This window comes from Rhinichthys klamathensis, unplaced genomic scaffold (assembly GCF_029890125.1).
Source record: "Rhinichthys klamathensis goyatoka isolate OS25496 unplaced genomic scaffold, OSU_Roscu_1.1 h1tg000406l_1, whole genome shotgun sequence".
In the NCBI taxonomy this organism is placed as follows: domain Eukaryota; kingdom Metazoa; phylum Chordata; class Actinopteri; order Cypriniformes; family Leuciscidae; genus Rhinichthys; species Rhinichthys klamathensis.
The window spans coordinates 585,515-601,224 of NW_026606907.1; the positions used below are offsets into that span (position 1 = coordinate 585,515).

The 15,710-nt window shown below is 38.9% G+C and overlaps 1 protein-coding gene across 1 annotated transcript; it reads right to left on the reverse strand.

Annotated features, from left to right (window-relative positions):
- Positions 1-2,022: 2,022 nt before the first annotated feature.
- LOC130070437 (polyunsaturated fatty acid 5-lipoxygenase-like) lies at positions 2,023-14,246 on the reverse strand. The gene is made up of 9 exons (XM_056234826.1): positions 14,078-14,246; positions 13,765-13,899; positions 13,439-13,642; positions 13,103-13,189; positions 12,553-12,722; positions 12,315-12,427; positions 5,480-5,580; positions 5,201-5,371; positions 2,023-2,837 (listed from the first exon to the last, which is right to left on the reverse strand). Exons 1-9 carry the CDS (start codon positions 14,240-14,242, stop codon positions 2,658-2,660), a joined length of 1,326 nt encoding a protein of 441 aa, XP_056090801.1. The 5' UTR covers positions 14,243-14,246; the 3' UTR covers positions 2,023-2,657.
- Positions 14,247-15,710: the final 1,464 nt, after the last annotated feature.

Here is a 15,710-nt window from a genome sequence, read left to right on the forward strand (position 1 = left end):
TTACCAGCGCGGCCAATAGAAACTTTTTGGTATCCAAAAAGTTTTGAAAACTGGCGTAGCGCCGCGCATTCCGCGTCCTGTCTTAAAGCGCCGGATCTAGCTAGACCGGAAACACACTTGTTGTGAGCCGGCCAAATAGTAGGTTAACGTTACATTTTGAGTGGATGACGAGCGCGAGACGCCGAAATGGATGCCAATAAGATTCTGAATTGAAAGTTTCCCTTGACAAGACCAACGTGATCTGTGTGTTTTGTCGTTGTGAACTGAGCTATCATCGCAGCACGTCCAGTCTGAAATACCACTTGATGGCCAAGCACACACACACACACACACACACACACACAGGCGCACGCGCGCGCACACACACACACACACACACACACACACACAGCTGATGCGAATTCTCCGCCCCCTCGTCAATATCAGGACCTCGTATTATTTCTTTCACCCATTTATTGATGGACAGTGTTACATTGTGTGAGAGATTATTTGCTCCAAGTGAGAATGTTTTAGTGTGAAATTGAACAGTATTGTCAATGTTGTTTAAAATAAAAAACATTTGCACAAAGCAAGCCGATCCAATTTTTTATGTTGATAAGTGCATTCAAATTAGAAAAAATGATGGGACAAAAAGAAATCAAGAGACATTTAGATTAGATAAAAATGTGCGATTAATTGCGAGCTAACTATGACATTAATGCGATTAATCGTGATTAAATATTTTTATCATTTGACAGCACTACACTAAAATAAAGTGTTACCACTATATCTATAGAAATATATGTGTACCAAATGATTAATTGATTAACCATTAAGATCAGTTGGATTAAATAATAGACACATGTATTAAACTGAACAAGAAGAGATGCAAATCAAAAGTTTGATAGTAATGGCATTATGAAAGGCAGCTACTTTGAATGAAACATTTATGTAGATGAAACAGTTATTTTGTTTTGTGAAAAGGATCATTTGTGATTTTGAGTATTGTACTAAAACAATTTAAAACAAATTGAAAAGTGTCCTTTTGATGATCTGTTGTGATATTAGTACTAAGAGTTTTGAAAATGTACACCTTTAAAATAGTACCAAAGCGAATAAAAATGACTGTAAATTATAACCTGAATAATATAGCCTGGATGCCAGCCCGAACCCCGCCCACAAAATTTTTTGGCCGGGAAGTTCGGTCTGGACTCGCTCCATTGAGGAGTAATTATGATCAGTCAAAAAATGTTCGGGCCAATCAAATTGCCAGGGCGGGCTTTATACGATGATGGACAGATGATCTGCAGGGACGTAATCATCACGTTATCAAAGAGCGCTTAACTGGTTTCCCTCAGAGATGACTGCCGCTGGAGAACTGAGATGTATAGATTACGCTATCGCGTCTGTTGTAAAAGAAATCGACAGCGCATTCATTTTAATAGACGAACAGAGAACTGCAATCAAGCCATTTGTCGATCGGAAAGATCTTTGCCGTCCTTCCTACGGGATTCGGCAAAAGTTTAATTTATCAGCTGGCTCCGATGGTCACTAAGAAGATGGGACGCGATGAAAACCCTGTGGTCGTTGTGGTTTCTCCTTTGGTCGCACTCATGGAGGACCAAGTAAAAGAAGCAACACTCGTTATTTTACTTCTTCCAGCGTGCGTGCATTTGAGTTCTGTAGTTGACAACTGTGCTATGCAAAGTAGTTGACTTACTGCATTGCTCTCATTGGTTGTAGGTCTATCCAATTGAGTGCAGAGTTTTTTTTTTTTTTCCTGGTTCGGTTAAGACACGCCTCATAATCAAAGCCCTATGGAGCAGTATCAGACTCACATCTGACTAGAATATGAGTATGACGAAGTCAGGCTATGAATAATAGCCTTTAAATGTGTTTTTTTTTTTTTATAATGAAAAAAGAAAACAGTTGTCATGATATCACAAAGAAAACAAAATCTTGATAATAGATGTAATGGAAAACATTATTTCCTTTTATTTTATTAAAGCTTTCTTTATTATAAGAGCTTTCCAGGTTAAAAGAGCAAATGTAAGAACCATTTGAAGTGCTGTCAGAGTTGTTCACAATCTCAAAACATTTCCTTTACAGCATTCATGTGTATACAATATAATCATCGCAAAATCAATATAGAAGATAAGATCTGTAAGATCTCAATTTAACTGTAAGGTAAAAAATAAATCAAATGATTATCTAAAATAGACTACAAACAATAGATTATCTGAGCAATAAAGAATATGAATAAATGAATCAAAAGATGAGTAATGAGAATTAATACCACAGTATGGATATATACATTTGCAAGTTTATATGATTAAAGAAAAGAATAAAAAAGAAAGACAATAATAAATGGATTATAGCACAAGTTTAGCTCTTTAAAGCATATAGTCAAATAAACTGTTCTGCTTTCCTGGTGTGAACCAAACAATAACCCCTGAGATAACATACATATGTGCACAGATGGCATTACAAAGTAATATCCCTTACTTCCCAGCAACAGAGTCAAATACAAAAAGAGTTAATGAAACATAATTTCTATAAATCGCCTCAAAAGGCTGAATGCTCTGTGTTTTACAATACTTAAGTAGAGCTGTTCTTCTCTCTTATATCAAGCACACATTGGCCATAAACATTATTTATAGACCTGGCACAATATTTTCTCAAATTGCAACACTGTTGGGGATTTTGTCTGGGGACAAATAACAATAAGCCAATTTTAATTCCTCATTCCGGCTCTTGATTTCTTTGGTCACCTCATCTAGTTCCTCACGGAAAGTCTTTATGGCTTCCTTCACTGGTTCCTCTGTGAAGCCCATCTCTGGATACATGCCTAAGTACCGCTGGGGGGAAAAGTAAGTTCTTCAGAAAGCAGAACAACATCTTTCTTTCTTTCTACAAGGTTAACTGACCCTTCTCTAAGCTCCGCCTCCTTGGTTACTGTCAATCACTCAGACAAGCTTATAAAACTAACAAAGAATTGTGGATTCTTCTGGGATTATTCTTGGAATGAAGTCTGACATTGCAAAGCATTTTTATTTGCCGTGTTTCATTAAAGAACTTGTAAAATAATGCTGACATGATTAAGAACTGCAGATCAGCAGAGATCAGAATGAGTGCAAATGCTTTTTACATTCAGATGAACAGAGAGAAGCCGATTACACCACTGTAAAAATATTATATGACCAATAAGTCATATATTTTCCATTAATTTCACCAATTTTAGCTTAAATTTATAAGTTGTACAAGATTCAACACATTTTTAAGTCAAGATTTTAAATAACGAGTTGATCTGACTTGTACAGCCAATTAATACATTTTTAAGTTGTAGGTGGAAATGTGTTACAGAGAGCTGATAACATTAGTGTGAGTGAACAGAACTCTTTATAATTTACTAATTTATTTAGAAAAAATTAAAATTGAATCTATCTTTTACTAATCTACTAAATAATCACAATACTGGGAACTGTTTTCTTACTAACCCGCCTGTGACCTTAATCAAAACTTATCAAAAATAATTGTCACTGTTATATGTGCTCCAGAAACAAGATAAATGATCTCTTCTATAACTTTTAGAGCATTTAGTTTAAAGCTGCAGTCCGGCATTTTTCCTCTTTGTCGCCATCTCTGTTCGAAATCTGCAATTGCAGTCATTCGCGGAATTATCAACTTTACGTGGGTTGTAGTTCAACACCCTCGACACGGCACAGCGCGGATAAACACAGTGTTTGAGGAGAGTGTGCAGCTGTCAGTCACCGCGCCGATGTGGATATTGTCATTCAGAATCACAGATTATTCTTTTTGGAAGTATGACCAACATAAGAATTTTCACCGGGAAATGTCATCTGAACTAGAAAGAAACATTCACTTTTGTTCTGGTTCTGACATTGCAGTAAATCGCGCTGATTAAATCTAACAATTGCTTATAAGTTATCATTTCACGCAAAACCGTGCAAAGTAGCTATACTATGTTCTCTAATTGTTAATGTTAACAACGTCAGCAAGCATTGCGTGACTACATCATGTAATGTCCTTCCGATATTATCCTTGTTTTCGCATGGTCCGGTTGCAGTCTCTTTTTTTCTGTAGCCACTCCGAAGTCCAAACGAAGTCTTTTGCATGTTACAGCGGGTAAATCTGTTGTCACTGATGATGATCGTTGTTTGAACCTTTCTGGATCCGCCATCAAATTGATAAGTTTAATTATATCAAGTGCTGTGAGAAAAGGCTATAAATCTCTACCTCCAACATCCTCACACGCAATATAGCTTATACTAGCCGAGACTCCTTCTTTATGTGTACAGATGTGACGTAATGCTCGAATCTCCCGCGGAAATCCACCAGTACCACTAAAATTAAAAACATTATTACAAGCTTACCGTTTTGCATCGAGCTAAGGCAAGCAGATAGTTTTGAACACTGGCTGGTTATGTATTTTATCAAATATGTAGTTTGGATAATTTTTAACCCCAAAAAAGCTACGGACAGCAGCTTTAAATATATCCAAACACACAGGACGTCCATTTACTGACATTATAGAAGAGCAAAAGCTTGCCTGTTAGGATTGGAAGAAATGTATTGCACTACAAAATACACAGAATAATTTGCTTAAAATTGAATTTGTAACATATGTATTACTTATTCAACACTGTTTTGAATTTTAAAATGTGTGGATATAAAAGTGTGAATGTGGCACATCATATTTAGTGTACTAGTAGACGTTTCATTCTCAGTTTTTTGCTGCCCTCTTCTTTGCATGCAGACTAAAATTGCGGTGTGCAATGAACAGCGCAGTTATTATTATGATTTACTGTATACTGGACTATAACAGATCAGAGCACCTAATATTTTAAATGCGTAACACCTTTAAGTGAATAGATAAATATTATGTTACTCCCCAAACATGATGACTTTTTAAATTGGGACTTAGCAAAGGGTCAGTTAAATGAATTGCACTACCTGACTGAAATACTTGTATGTTGGCAGTGCCGCAGAAAATATACACTGTAGCAAGCAAACAATCTACAACAATAAGAATTTAAAATGTATTTGAGCCTACATATATAGATTTTTTAAATCATCTTTGGCCTTTTTTTTAACTCATACTTTGATGCTCTGTACCCTCAGCTGGTAACAGGTTAATTCTTTTTCACACTGATTTAGACTAGACTGCTGTCATGTTCTCTATTCAAATCAGACATCAAACCTCATCCGTCTGGAAGCAACTGAGGGCCCAAACTGCTCCTAGAGTCGTCCTGGAACATCCACGATCAGGCAGACTCTCCATGATATACTTCATGTCCACTTTGCCCTTCTGTTCGGGAGGCGGCTTGCGCATGATGGAAGGACTGTTGGGGATGCAGCCATACCAGTCAAACTGCAACATAAAAGTTCACTCACAGATATTAGCTTATAGAAATTATCCATAATGTTGCCTAGCCATTTTTAACTCTCCTGCAGATGATATGAAAGTGTGTAATCTCACCTGTCCAAAGTTTACAGCGGCATGTTGTGCTGAAGCTGTGAATATCACAACGGTCAGGTACTTGACTAACTCCTCTCGAGTTCTCAGAGACTTTGGAAACTCTGGGAACAGGGGAAGTACGCATTTAACTTGTGCACACATTTAAGGGTGACTTGAAACACACAAAGATGCATATAGAATATACATGAATACAAACAATCATGCATGCTTCCACAGACCAACACTGACATTTTGGCCCAGTTTACACCTGGTATTAAGATGCGTTTTGGCTGATTGGATCACTAGTTAATGGAGACACGTTCCCGTTTACACCTGGGGCCTGATTTATAACCGTTTCATACGCACAAAACAAGCCCCGAAAAAGGCGTACGCCTTCCGACGCATAAGTTGTGATTTATAAAAACTTGACAGGAAAATTTGCGCACCTGCACACAAACTCTGACCCATGCGTACGAACATTTTGGAGATGGAGCAGTTTGGTGAGCTGGAGTTAAATGTCTTTTTGGTCACTTTTAGACAGAAAATCTACTGCCTATATCTAACAGCAAAACTTGCAACTCGGTTGCTAGGGTGTTGAACATGATTGCATACGAGTCAACAACCATGTCTGTACGATGTTCTGGTGCTGAGATATAGCTTATTCTTTTTTTTTTGGTATGGTTACTAGGGTACTTTATGTGGTTGCTATGGTGTGATTATACAGTTTATGGGATGATATTTAAAGACTATTTGACAGTCATTTAGATTAAATATGCCATTCTCATTATATGAGTTAGACACTTAAACTACATGAAATCATTACTGAGAAGTTACAACATTTTTTATATTCAATAAATAAAAATATTTGTTGTGAATGCAATACTTTTGAACACTCTTCCTCTGGAATGCTGTGGTTTAATGCTTTAACTACAGAGATAATTGCTTATAATGATAATAGCAGATTGTCTGAGAAAATAGGTTAGTGCAAATAATACACAACAAGGCCAATCTGTTTGCAATAAAAATATAAATCAATTAAAAATAATATTTGGCCAGTGGAAAATATTGAGAAAAACTTTCTCTGAAATGTATTTTATTCTATGTTATGGCAGAATTATTACCACCTCTTCCAAACCAATGAATGCTGCTACTACTGATTTGCTGATTGAAGCGAGCAGGTGAGAAGGATGGACGGGGAGAAACGGATGGACTTTGACCCCAAAGGTCAAAGTACAGGCCGGTTTTAGAGCAAGTAAAAGAGCATGCCCAAACCCTAAAGTTCAGGTTATTATTATGATTTCCTGACTAGAGAAAACTGAACTTTAGTCTATCTATGGGCAGAAGAACAGACCTTGAGATAGGGTTATAAAAAACTGCGCTCCCCCTCCACACTTCGTTCACTTTTGTGTCGCAGACTGTACATTGACTACCTCTGTGGAACAACTGAACCTGTTTCTTGCAAGAAATAAATCATTTTTAATTCTCAGACTGTCTCTTACGCTTTGATGATTGTTTAATAGAAAATTTGCTATTACATTCTATTTGATTTATTTATTTTAAAAAAAGGCAAGGATAGACTACTAAATGATTTTTATTAATGTAATGTGATCCGTATTTCATATTTTCCTAATGTCTTGTACCGTTAAACATGTTATCATGCGGATGAATAATCATATGCAAATGATATGCAGATGAGGATATGTATAGTACAACAAGGCGTTGTAAGCTCATATATGGTTATTTCGGGGAGGAGACGGATGTACGCACAATCTTCCGCTGACTGGGATTTATAAAGTGAATTCAGCGCAGGTTCTGGTCGACACGGTTTTATAAGTCTGAATATTTATATTTTTGGCTTTCAGGCGCACGTACACTTTTAGTAAGGATCCTACGCACAGTTTTATAAATGAGACCCCTGGTGTTTTAATCCGTCTCTTTTGTCCACTTTCAACCACTTCTGTCCTGATTTCGATTTAATGGACGAAATAAGCTTGCTTAATTTACATATGAACGTAAACCTAGACGACGGAAAAACATACAGAGAGCAGCAGCTTTAATTTCTGCTCTTGACTGCCACGAGACCATGCCAAATGCTGAGAGCGCATGCAGAGGTGGGTAAAATACATTTACTCCATTACATTTACTTGAGTAAATTATTGGACATTTTTTACTTTTAAGCAGGACTCCGAACTGGTTCAAGGAACGTAAACTGGAAAAGAACAAAACTTTGACAGGAACAAAACCGGAAATTAAATGTAATCGTTCTGAACAGATACGCTTATTTAAAATGAAACATTTGGATTTGTGGCGAATGAGAGAGGTAGGCTTCAGTTCTACTTTAAAGTCATAAAGTCATGGCCTCGAGATTCTATTTTAAGGGAACAATATATTTTTCCTTGTGTTTTCTTGTGACTTCATATGTTGAGAGGACAACATCTATTTCTCGTGGCCACAAGTTAAAAGAGTAAACAATCCAATGTGACCGGTGAGCTGAGTCTAAACCTGACAATTTTATTGACATTGGCAGGCGGTAGCCTATGACGTCATTAGTGTTGCGATCATGAGTATAAAAGGGCAACCCGCAATTGCTATCCTAGTTGAGCTCAAGGGAGCGGAGGCCTTAGTAAGATAAGTCTTTCTAGCGAACGGGAATCCTAACAATGCTCGCAGTGGCCAAGGAGGCTCACAGAGAGCCAAACACTTAGTGTATTCATCCTATGAGCTCAGACATAGGCTATGTCCTACGCCTGTCAAGGAAGCTACATAACAGGGCTAGCAGCCTGACACAATAATGGGCGGAGCTCAGGAGCGGAGGCCTCTAATAGAACTGATCTCTATAGCGAGAGGAGGCCCAACAACGCTCTAGTTCAAAAGCAGTGACCACTCCCCACCCAGATGCACCAAAGGAGGCTCAGGAGCCTACAACTCAGTATTACTAGCCAACTCTGGCTCTGAGAATGGAGATAAGGTAAGGAGGTTACCTTAGATGTTATTTTGCCTCTGGGAAACTATAACACTCAGAGAGATTAGTCTGGATTACTTCCCTGAGATCTTCTCTTCTCCCTTTTGCTTCACGTCTCCTCCACACTCTACCCCTGGAAGGAGGGGAAGCACGAGAGGCGGTGTTCACCTTCTGGTCTCGCTTCCACTCCTCAGAATAGGACAGCCCAGCCCCCTTCGTGGCTTAAGACGTATAAAGGTCTTGAAAGCCGTGGAGCGAGCCATCTGGTCATAGACTATTTTTTTCATTCCATTAATAGAAATAGGCCTATAATTAACCATATTTAACTTACAACCCTTTTTATATAATGGAATAACTAGCACGTTTAAACTCACTTGGTATTTTTCTTTGTTCAATTGATAAATTTAACATTAATAATACAAAAGGAGCATTTACTCTAGCACACTCACTAAAAAATGTTGTAGGAATATTGTCAATTCCAGGTGCCTTATTTTTTTTTATTTCACGAATACGTGAAATAAATAATGAAGAAGCAGAAGAAGAAGCAGCAGAAGAAGCAGTAGAACAACAGGAAAGAAGATCAATCTGTGAGTGTTTACTTTTCTCATTAGATTTTAGCGCGGCTCTTCGTTGCTAGGAAACATTTTTTTTTTGTTTACCCTGGTAAAACTCACACAGACTGGGCATTTGTTTGTGTGTCGTGACTTTTGAGTTTCGGTTGGCTTAGTTGTGGGGCGTGGCCTGCTGTAGTCATTAACGAGGTATTAGACGTGTATATAACTGCTTAGTGCTCCACGGCAGCGGTCGCGGCAGCCCTCGTGTGAAGCCCTCATCCTGTGAAGACCGAAGAGTGTAAAGACCAGCGACTCTACCTGTGCGACTCCACCGAGCAAGAATCCAGACAAGGCACTTGAGTATTAAATTCTTGTTGTTTATTTTATTTTATTGTTGTTTTCTTTCTATTCTACACAACTTCTGATCTTTCTGTTTGTGAGCTCTTTTACACTGTGTTTTCAAATCCCTACTATTACTAACAGACGTAAATCAAATGTCACACGTCAGACGCAGTACAATCCTAACAACCTGTGTACCTTTCCAGTGTCTTCTAACAATTTATTCTCTTTTCCAATTGGTCTCTGGAACTGCCAGTCCACTGTAAACCAAGATGATTCCATTACATCTATTTCTAGTCATTCAGGCCAGGCTAGTCGATCAGACCAGAGGACACTGCCACACCTGCTGCCCTCTCCACTAACTTCACTTTCTCACACACCCCTCGTCTGACCAGAAGGGGTGGAGGTACTGGTCTGCTCATCTCAAATGGCTGGAAATTTGATCCTTTACCACCTCTGTGTGACAACAGCTCATTTGAATCACATTCAATTACCATCCTATTACCGTCCTATTAAAATCCATTTTGTAGTTGTATATCGTCCCCCAGGTCAACTTGGCAGTTTCATGGAGGAGCTTGATCTACTCTCATCCTTCCCTGAAGATGGTACTCCTCTCATAGTTCTTGGTGACTTTAACATCCACCTAGAAAAACCTCATGCTGCTGATTTCCACACCCTGCTTGCCTCATGCGACCTCAAATGATTATCTACTGCGGCTACTCACAAATCAGGTAACCAATTGGATCTTATTTACACGCGCTACTGCTCCACTCACCATTCATTGGTCACTCCGCTGCACACCTCAGATCACTTCCTCACTCTCAACCTCAACCTGCCTCAGAGCACAACACACACTCCTCCACAGGTCACCTTTCGGCGGAACCTACGCTCACTTTCACCCTCTCGCCTATCCTCTTTGGTCTCATCCACACTTCCTCCACCTGATCAGCTCTCAACACTAGATGCTAACAGTGCAACTGATACTCTTTTCTCCACTTTAACATCCTGCTTGGACAACTTCTGCTCCCTTTCCTCCAGGCCAGCCCGCGCCACACCCTCTACCCCCTGTTTATCTGATGTTGTCCGCGAACATCGTTCTAAACTCAGAGGTGCAGAGAGGAAGGGGCGCAAATCGAAAGATCCTACAGACCTTGGTCTTTATCAATCCCTCCTCACTTCTTTCTCTTTTAATATCTCTACTGCTAAAATGACTTACTATCACAACAAAATTAACAATTCTTCTGACTCTCGCATGCTTTTCAAAACCTTCTGTCCGCTTGATCCTATTTGCATTAATCTACTTCAAGCCATTTCTTCCTCAATTGTACCCACACTCACACACATCATAAACACCTCTCTTCACACTGGTACCTTTCCCACAGCTTTTAAGCAGGCTCGGGTAACCCCACTGCTTAAGAAACCCACTCTCAATCCAGCACATTTGGAAAATTACAGACCGGTTTCCCTTCTTCCATTTGTCGCAAAAACACTTGAACGAGTTGTTTTCAACCAGATCTCTTCTGAGCTCTGAGACTGGCAAGAGCAGCTTCCAAATCCTCAGTTCTTATCCTGCTGGATCTGTCTGCTGCCTTTGACACAGTTAACCACCAGATACTAGGATCTGTGATTCAGAGACATGGCTTTTCCTATCACTGCTATGCTGATGACAAACAACTCTACCTCTCATTCCAGCCTGACGATCCCACGGTAGCTGCTCGTATCTCAGCCTGTCTGACAGACATCTCTGGCTGGATGAAGGACCACCACCTTCAACTAAATCTTGCGAAGACAGAGCTACTTGTGGTCCCGGCCAACCCAACACATCATCACAACTTCTCCATTCAGCGAGGCTAATCATCCATAACTCCATCAAGGTCAGCCAGGAATCTTGGGGTTGTAATTGATGATCAATTGAACTTTACAGGTCACATTGCTAGAACTGCCCGGTCATGTAGATTTGCCTTGCACAACATTAGGAGGATCAGGCCCTTCCTAACAGAGCATGCTACACATCTCTTTGTCCAAGCGCTTGTTCTATCCAGACTGGTATTGTAATGCTCTCCTGGCTGGTCTTCCAGCTTGCTCTGTCAAACCTCTGCAACTGATCCAGAATGCTGCAGCCAGAGTGGTCTTTAATGAGCCAAAGAGAGCACACGTCACTCCTCTCCTCACAAAATTGCACTGGTTGCCAGTTGCCACTCGCATTAAATTCAAGTCACTGACGTTTGCCTACAGAACAACCACTGGCACTGCTCCCTTTTAACTAAACTCATTACTTCAGACTTATGTGCCATCCAGAAACTTGCGCTCTGCAAGCGAATGTCGTATTGTGGTACCATCTCAAAGAGGCACAAAATCTCTTTCTCTGATCTTTACCATGTCTGTTCCCTGCTGGAGGAATGGTCTGCCCAACTCAACCAGAGCGGCTGAGTCAGTAGCCACTTTCAAGAAACAGCTGAAGATCCATCTTTTTCAGCAGCACTTGATCCAGTAACACTAACACTTTCTATTCTATTCTATTTTTTATTAAAAAAACAAAACAATTACATGGACATAGATGAAACTGAGGGGGGTCATAGCACTTGCATATTGTTGTCCTACTGTTAGTTTAACTGTCAATTGTTCTCATTTGTAAGTCGCTTTAGATAAAAGCGTCTGCTAAATGAATAAATGTAAATGAATACATTTAAAAACTCCACTTTCAGTAACTGGTCTTAATCTAAAAGAATCTATCAATTCCACATTGCCCATAAAAAGACTGGTCAGTAGGCGTAAAATAGGCGGTGTTTTAGTGACTGTTCGAATGCATTCGACAACATGAGCGTCTACACTATGAAAGCAATCCAGTCAAATGGGTTTTTTCGACAACCTCTGGAAGTGGTCGAAAGAGGACTAGCTCAAAACATTTAGACCCCGTTTACACCTGTGTTTAGCATCATCCTCTTGTGATGCGATTGACCAGGTGTAAACATGGCCTTTGATAAGTTAAACCTGTTCTCACTGGGAGATTCTTTCATGCCATGGTGACAATCCTTAACAAATTCTTGAATCTCCTCATCTCCTTGAACTTTCTCATCGCTGTCATAGTAGATGTTGACCACAGCAGACACAAAACTACAGAAAGATCAAAAAGATGACAAATTAACAAATTAACAAAAATAACATTTTATTGGAGTGTATGTGAACTAATTTGTACTTTTGCACTAGTAGTACATGATCTGAACTGTTGCAACACCTACTTGTGTATTGCCTCCCAGATCTTCATGCCATCATCTCTATAATAGTACTTGGGCGCATCTTCCATTCCTCGAGCCTCTATGGTCTCAGGGAAGCACAGGGACTCATAGGATAAATTCTCCATGGCTTTTCTAATCACTTCATTTTTCCCTTTGTCAGTGAGGCTACTAATCTGTGGATACCAAGAAATCAGTTCATATTTTGCCTAAATATTTTCGGCACTTATTTAGCCTACTCGTTGACTTTTTGAAATTTAGGAACTATTAGGTCTGTCAGTTTAAGCAAACACCAGCTAACTAAATACAAGGTAGTCTATGAAATAGAAGTAAGAGCATTCAGCAAAAAGACAGAATATCACAAGCCAGAAAGTCAGGTAATGGCTCAGGCCATCATGAAGGTTTGTTAACACTGTGTGCGTCTTTAAACCTATATCAAGGACAGAATTTATGGTTTGCCAGAAAAAGACTAAATAATCAAATATGAATAGAATCGCGTTGAATCCTAACAATATGCTATTTATGTGTGGAAATATTAAATTAGGTGTAAAGCTACCTGGGTGATGATCCCGTCTTTACTGATGAGACTTTTACGAGCCTCTGCATTGATTGCAATTGTGAAACGAACATGAGGTTTCAGTAACTGTAAGAAGCATTTAAACATGTGCATTAAATCATAAAAACTGATTTAAAAGCATAACCTGAAACAGAAAAATGTCAGTGGTTTTCATGTCATTCCCTGGAGGTTTTTGGTTAACATTAAACCATGGATGAAAAGAAGTTAAGGACATCAGAACCAGCAACCCTTCATCAATAAATTGACATGTGAAACTACAATCTTCAGTTTAGCCCTGAATCTAAAAATCATGACTGTGTATTGAGAGACATGTACCTTGTATACAGGATGGACTGCAGGGAGCTGTCTGTACATGGCCATTTCAAAAACCTCTGATATCAGATGTGTCTTGAGAAGGTGCGTCTCCAACTGGTGTACAGTGAAGTCGGCACATTTCACCCACATCTTGGCAAGCATCCAATCATATTTATTATCACTTGGGAGAAAGATTGGGCTCTTTTCCCCTGGGGTTTGATTGAGCTGATTCAGATATAATAAAGCCAAACAGGATATTTTTACTTCAGTTAGTAAATTCACAGCAAAGGCACTTTTATTTTTAATTTATGTTTTCATTTGATACTGATTATTTATGGGACAGATACCTGAATGGCAATTGGCACAATTTGGTCCAGTCTGTTCTTGTACAGCAGGCAGAGGGGCGCATTCAGACACTCCGGATCGTTGGCTGTTAGGACTCCCTCCAGTATGTCATAATCCACTATGTAGATTTTTCCCGCCTGTAAACATGTACACAGGTGCAAAGTTTAGAAGTAATAGTTCATGGGTTGAAATAACATTGATTTGAGTCATTTATGTAAACTAAATAATGTGAAGGATGTCAGAATACACGCAAGTAAGTCTTGAATTTGATAACTGACCGACTGTTCAAGTGATTAATGTCTTAATGTTTCTGACCGTTAATTCCTCTTGTAGTGTGACTCCTTTCTTCAGAAAGCCCTTCACCATCTCAGGTGTGACTGGAAACTTGTCTGGAATTTCCTTGCACTTCTTGATCATGACAGGATTGCAGCCGTTCAAAAACTGATAGCCGAACATGTAATCCTTACTCCAGTCTTGCATCACGGTCACTGTCCAGATTTCAAAAGGGAAGTTTAGTCAACTGTCTTAATAGGTATGAAAAAAAGTGCCTCTGCTTTGTTGGTTTCTTACAACAATTGATTGTTGTTTTTTTGGGGATATATAGTATTTTTTTAAATGAAGAAACAAACCTATTAGAGAGTCCTTGTGATCAAAATTTCCCAATACATTTTTAAAATCAGCCACGTCTTTCCAGGAATTAAATAAACCTCTAACTTTGTCACGAGCTGTTTCCCCAATCCTGAAACAGAGTGCATACTGTATAATTATAGACATTAACACCATTTGCATAAATTTCATTCTGGAGAACTGAGGAAAATCTCAGTAACAAATCAACAAGGACTATGGATACAAACTTACACTTTCACCTTATTGAAGAAAAAATTCCAAGATTTTGCTGAATCAAACTGAACTTTTAGAGTAAGATCCTCCATGCTCAAAGGGAAGCCTTCGGGCGACACTTTCCAGCTTCAACAAGAAAAATGAAAACATTTACTGAAACAGTCACACTGTCATGTACACTTATGTTAAGTTAGTTTCACTTTCATGGACTTAGTTTGTTTATCATCCGTTTCCTGTTTCCTTTGTCTTAGTTTCCAAAAGTCTATCATCACACCAGTTAGGCTTTTGGTTTGTTATCTTGCTTATATATGCTCTCTTGTTTTCAGTTCCCTTATTGTCTGCTATTGTTTGTGCACAGCACACTGTTTGTTTATGTTACATTGGTTTTAGCATGACCTGATTCGGAGTTAGTTAATAAACCTTGTTATTTTGATCCTTTTTGGCATTTCTTCTTCTGGACTAATGTGACAGATACCAAGAATTACATTTAAAGGTGAAGTGTTTTTATTTTTTTCTTAAAGTCCAATTTAGTGTGTAGAAACAATTACAAGTAGCCTAAGACTTTTGTCAGTTGCCTTGTGATTTTCTTTTACAAAAATACAATAAATTGCAATCAATCCTTAAAATATTTTATATTTTACCAATGGCCTATTTTTGGGATTACTCTAAATCGTGTCAGCATTTCCAGAAACCAATTTTCTTGCTTTTCCAGAGTGATTACATGGCATTTACAGCTCAGTTTAACTGGTTAAAAAGGGGGAAAACTTTCCAAAACCGAGCAAATATCCAAGTCAGCGTCCAGTTTAAGTACTGTACTTCCATTGAGATGAATATAAATCCTTCCAACGCACCAACGTTGAGCAGGGGGACGAGTGTCTAAACAATGGCAAATTGCCTTTGGCATCACCAGAATAATTGGTCAAATTGCAAAGACTGAACACGAAAACTGACAAGAAAATTTCTACAAACGCGTTCACTTGTTTGGGCTGTTCCTGCCACGGGTGGTTGCTGGAAGAAGAATACAATCCTATACACCGGTTTATTCACAAACGCTCCAACAGAATGGCGAACGAGAGCAACACACACTTAAAACATAGCCGACACCGGA